General features: G+C 37.6%; 1 protein-coding gene and 1 long non-coding RNA gene across 2 annotated transcripts in view; one reads left to right on the top strand and one right to left on the bottom strand.

Moving 5' to 3' along the window:
• The window catches only part of ARHGEF38 (Rho guanine nucleotide exchange factor 38), a 117935-nt gene that overhangs the window by 95829 nt on the left and 16405 nt on the right, over window positions 1-5701 (top strand). Inside the window, exons 9-10 of the mRNA XM_006918890.3 lie at window positions 1622-1744; window positions 4466-4777. Coding sequence (XP_006918952.1) covers window positions 1622-1744; window positions 4466-4777 — 435 coding nt within the window. The remainder of the gene's footprint in view (window positions 1-1621; window positions 1745-4465; window positions 4778-5701) is intronic.
• Window positions 1045-4467, bottom strand: LOC107196176. The gene is made up of 3 exons (XR_001517539.2): window positions 3151-4467; window positions 2404-2652; window positions 1045-1796 (listed from the first exon to the last, which is right to left on the bottom strand). It is a non-coding gene; the product is annotated as an uncharacterized LOC107196176 (long non-coding RNA).

A 5701-nucleotide genomic window follows, 5' to 3' on the forward strand; every position in this document is an offset into this window, starting at 1 on the left:
ATTTTAAATACCAGATTCATTTGAGTTATAAAAATAAATACTTTCACCTGTATTTTAGGTGAAAGACAACACTTTTAATAGAGAAGAAAAGCTATTTAGATCTTTAGAAAAGACCGTGAGGCACTGTGTGAAGAACATTTCATTCTGTCTTCAAAACATACAGGTAGGTGAGACCCAACTGTTTTCAATTGTTTCTACAAGCATATTGATGGCAATGTTTATTAAGAAGAATAAATGTGACCGTTATATTCAATTATATGATGACACCTACTGTATTAAATTTGGAAGGCTGCAAATTGCTGGTGAAGGAAGCCAATATAAAGACTCAGGTTTTGTTCTTTGTTACCTTACCTGCGCCCCCTTCCCCCATCCAAATTGCCAGATTGTGGAACATTTGCTCACATGATTGCCATGTGGTGTTGGACCATCAGCATACTTTCTTTATACTAGAGATAAGTTCATTAATGCAAAATTGCAGGCAAAGCAAAAATTTTCTTTGTTTATTTGTCTGATTTTCCTACCATACCTCTTTCTAGTACCTAAAACATATATTTGCAAATTTAAGAGTAGAACTGAAAGAAAAAGAAAATCAAAGGGGGATATAAATGAAATTAGAGAAGTTATAAAGTAAAAAGTACATAACATAAAGGCCATTAAAAAAAGAAAAAAAACCATAGCTGGGTCTCCAATTTAGCTGTCTGCTATCTAGCAGCCAGCCCCACAAAAGGACATGGACAATTCTAAGGCAAACTGAGCACCTCTAGATATTTTATAACCAGTGTTTTGTAATGCCTCTTGATAGCTCAGAATCAAATTAATAGATAATTTAAGTTTTCCTAAACAATATCTTGACAACGGTCACAACAATGAGACATAGTAGAATTACATGTAACTTGGTTAATAAATGGTCCCCTCCCATTTTCTAGTTTTCTCTCAGATATTTGTTTTTGGACACCGATGTTTGCATGCTTAAATATCACAGTACCAAAGGCTGACAGGCACAATGATTTGGAGACAAAGTTCTATGCTATGTAACCAACAAGCCACATTTTTTTCTTATTTATTAACAGATGCAAAGCCTGATTTTACAATTGGGTTTACTAATCTCGTCCAAAAGCACTGCCTTCCGTGAAAAAGAAAAAAAATTGTTGTAACAGCCAGAGGGCAGTGGGAACCCTATCCTTGACATATAGGAATAGATATCTCGTGAGAACATCTACAGAAAAGTCTATTTCCACCAACTGATTCAACAAAAGTATGAGCATCTTCTCTTAAAGAGAGCATTAAATTAAGGAAAACTGAAGACATAAATCTAACAAGTGTGATTTTTAACATAGGGGATCTATAAGAATTGAATGCTGAAGAATAGCCAGTGAGAGAATTTAAGACAGACTCCACTTAATAAAAGAGAGTGTCATACAGAGCAACGTGAGAAAGTGACTAAAGGAGAAAAGAAAATAGATTGTTACACATAAACCGATTTTTTTTTCACTTTTTTTTTTCTTTCGTATCTCTCAGTGGTTAACAGAGGTTTATAATAATGAAGTGCACATTTGGGATATTCTTAACTATACTGACTTCAGAACTTTGCCCTTTTTGTAACTTTGTTCTTGGGTTTCAGGATGCCATGCCATTAGCTCTGCAGAGTGTAATGGAGCTCCAGGAGATTTCATGCAGCAAAGATGAGGAGGAGAGGGGCTCTTTGGGGGCTCCGGGTAATGCCCCAAATCCTTGCGATGACTTTGTAAGTTATTTATATTCACAGATAAAAGAAGAGCTGCTCTTCATTTATTTTTCTGAAGTTAGAAATAAAACATATACTAAAGTAAGTACTAATGTCAAAATTAGTAAATTTAAACAGAATATTTTTTTATCATTAACTATTTTCAAGTGGATTAGTGAGGATTTTACTATAATCAAAATTTCAGAGGGTCTCAGACTATGTTTCTAGGGGTAGTCGGTGTCTGAGCAGTTTTTAATTTAAGTCTGCATGTGAGGTAGCAAGCATTTATTAAGTTAAAAGCTGTGATTGTTTTAAAGGAATCTCTGGAAAAGCCCAGAGTCCTTACAAGAGGAGGGAAGCCCCCTCTAAAGATGGGAATTTGTTAGCACGCTCTATGCTGGAGCGTAAAGTCTTCCTATTGAGAAAGGGCTTTTACGTAAATCAAATCTTGTGTCTTCTGTTCTGCGGTAAATATTTGTTTTCTAAGAGTTCTATAAAATACACAGAATCACAAAACATAGCTTGAGAATCATACAAAAAATATGCTTAAGCCTAGAAAATATTTGGGTGGCAAATTAGTCTGAGTAATACTGATTTTAACTTAGCATCTTTGGCTTCATAGGTATTATTTTGTAATAGTATTTCAAGTATTACATAAAAAATATAAAAGTCTCCTTTACCATCTTGAAGGTCCTCGAAAGCGGCATCTTTGTGTTGGCATTATTGGCATTTGGGGTCAGACAAATCTTCATTTGGTGGCCCTTGTGTAGAAGGGTGTTTAGCATTGTTGCATATTGGGCTGTAAACCTCAGTCGTGTCCCTCCATTTCAAGTCGTGACGTCCAATGAATAGCCCCACATATTTCCAAATCTTAGGATGCGATACAGCCTCCGCTACAGTAAAAAAACACTGAGAAGCAACTCTTTTCTCTGGTAGGAGAAAATGGAAATTCAAGATTACATCTGAACTAAGATTTAAATAGATTAGATAAATGAGGGGGAAAGAGAAGTTGTTATGACATGTTAAATGAAAAAAATGTGGCTAGTACTTACACATTTTCTTGGCTTAATTACAGAGAGCACATTTTAGAAAAGTCATTAAGGGTTTGCTCTTTAGTTTAATTTCAATTTATTAACTAAGTCAATAAATACTATCGAGCACTATGTAAAAAGATGATATATAGCTTCTCCCTCATCAAGCATGCTCCAGAATTTGAGACAAGAAGAGACAAGGTCCTTCCTGACCTTGCATAAAACCACAAGATGATACATTAGGATAATTTTAAATAATTATCAGAAAGCTCGACATAAAAGCAACTTTTTTATGGATAATGCATATTCAACTCTTTTTAAAAATCAAATATTAAGAGCTTAGAATCTATCTAAAGGCACAGTAGTTGTTTTTATCTATCCACAAGAGATACTTACCTACATATTTAGGACAAGGTATTAAAATAAAATCTGATTCTTTGTTCCAACCACAGTTCTGATGTCCAGGAGAGTTGGTTCATGTCTATGGGTCACAGGACATATATATTGTAATTATATTGTAATAATGTAACTAGATTAACTGTAGAGTCTGATCACGTCATAAACACAGCAATTTATCCCAGAACAATAAACAGATTCTTTGCTTAGCCAAAGGACTCATTAAACCGTCTGCAGGTGTATATTGATTATTTTATAAGTTAGACATCAAATTTAATCTGTGCTGGCTACTGCTGGTGCCAATAAGAGATTGGTTTCTCCTGTCTTCTAGATTTCCCAGGAGTTCAGACAAAGTTACCAGAGGCCATTGAAATTAATTAATACCAGCTGCCACTCAGATCTGATTCCCTAGGACATCTTTTGGGGTACAAAAGGAAACCTGCTTCCAAATTGCCATAACATAAGCATGTAACCCAAGCATGTATGATAAAGGGTGAAGTTAGGCAGTCAGCAAACATGAGATATGATCACACTTCAGGATAGGAGAGGAAAGAGAAATAGAAATTAAATCTAGGGTCCTCAGGGTCTGGCATGGGGTTAGGCATTAATATGAAGTTCATTTTCAATGACTCAGATCTCAAAATGTAGCAATTTTTGACACAATCATAATAAGTTTAATCCTTTAGTATATTTAAGGAGGAAACAATTACTCTGTGGTCATTTCCGTTACAGGAGTAGAATACTTATAACAAGGCTGCTATTTGTATAGAGGATACAATTCCACTACCAAAATTAGCCTCCAGGGTAGTCAGGAAATTGAGGCAGATGTGGGAGGAAGAGGACATAGTCTTTTCTAAAACCAACTATCTTCTTTCTATTGTTAGCAAAACGATTTGGTGACTCACTTACACAGTCTTGGCAGTCAAAGGCTAGAGATCAGCCCCTGTTCCCCACCATGTGCTGGCTCTGAGATTAGAAAGAAGAGAAAGGGGGAAATGTTGAAGGAAGTGACCCCAATGACAAACCACTGGCTGTAGAGAGAAAGGTGGAGTATATTTTGGGTGTGCAGACTTCCACTTTTATATTCTTCTTCCTTCCAGTCTTTCAGGTTCAATGTTAGAGTCGAGTCGCTGTTTGAAGTTCTTGAACAGGTTTAGCTAGATGAAAAAATGACCGCATCCCCTTTAACTTGGCTAGATACTTTTCTGTCTCCCGCTGTGCTGCTGCAGGGACTAAGTAAGCCCACTGATAACAGCACTGGACATGGTATTGTTCATTCCTCGCTCTGTGACGAGATTGTTTTCTCTTTTGGCAGGTAGCTCATTTACAGAAACTCGTCCTGACACCCCTGTCAGCCCTGCTGTCCCTGTTCCCAGGGCCTCAGAAGCTCATCCAGAAACGCTATGACAAACTGCTGGACTACAACAGCTACCTGCAGCAAGAGGCAGGAGATGAGTCGAACTTGGCCAAAAAGGAATATGAGGCCCTCAACGCCCAGCTTGTGGAAGAGCTCCAGGTGTTCAACCAGGCTGCACGGAAGATTCTGTCCAACTGCCTGTGCAGTTTCATCACCCTCCTCAGGGACCTGATGCTCGTAGCACAGCAGCTTTACTCCACAGTGCAGCCGGTAAGCACAGCTCCAGCACCTGGCCACCTCGGCCTACAGGATCTGTCAGAAACCATACCCATGCAAAACAAGCCTGTCAGTGTGTGCGAGTGTACTGCGTATGTGCGTGTGTGTGTATGTGGTTTCCACTTTAACTGAAGCCTGTCAGTCTTCTGCTCTCCACCACAGGAAGCTAAAAGTTTCGTAGTTTGGGTTTGCTATAACTTCCACACTGTAGTTCTCCTTGGAGATTCCCTTTCAAACACCAAACCCTTCAGCTTTGCTCCGCTCATTGGTGGGACCAACGTTGCGCCACCTGCCTGATGCTGTGTTGAAGCTGATCAATTTATATTTTGTGTTCTCTTCCCATTTTACAGCTTTTAAATTGTTAAGCCTGAGTAAGATGTGGATCCCAAAAGGAAGACACATCAGTGTAATGACAGAAGTAGAATGACTGTCTAATGTCTTCATTTTGCTTTTGTTTTTTCCAAGGAAGAGAAGTCGTGTGTGTGTGTCTCATTTAGCCTTTCGTTAAGATACGGTTTTATAATTATTTCTTGAAAAGTAAGAAGGATGTTTACAACCTATTATCAGCTGAAAATCAGCTTGGTTTCTTGGCCCTTCGTTTCAAGTGTATTAGTTCTCACTCAGCTGATTAGATATTTAATGGGCAACATTTAGAGGAAAACAAATTTCCCCTACTTTATTTTTTACTGTGTCTCTAACTTTTAACTTATTCTTTGAATTATTTTAAGTTGAATAAACAGTTGCTAACTTACATGGGTCAAAAGGCGAAACTATATAAAAATGTATAAGCAGTCATATACCCGCCTCTGTCGCCTGACCATCCCATCTCCTGCTCCCACCCCTACGGTTATTAGTTTATTTTTATTTACTTAGGCCTCCTTTGTATCGGTAAAAGTAAATGCAAATATATGTTGTTAT

Source organism: Pteropus alecto, unplaced genomic scaffold (genome assembly GCF_000325575.1).
Source record: "Pteropus alecto unplaced genomic scaffold, ASM32557v1 scaffold5, whole genome shotgun sequence".
NCBI classification, from domain to species: Eukaryota; Metazoa; Chordata; class Mammalia; order Chiroptera; family Pteropodidae; genus Pteropus; species Pteropus alecto.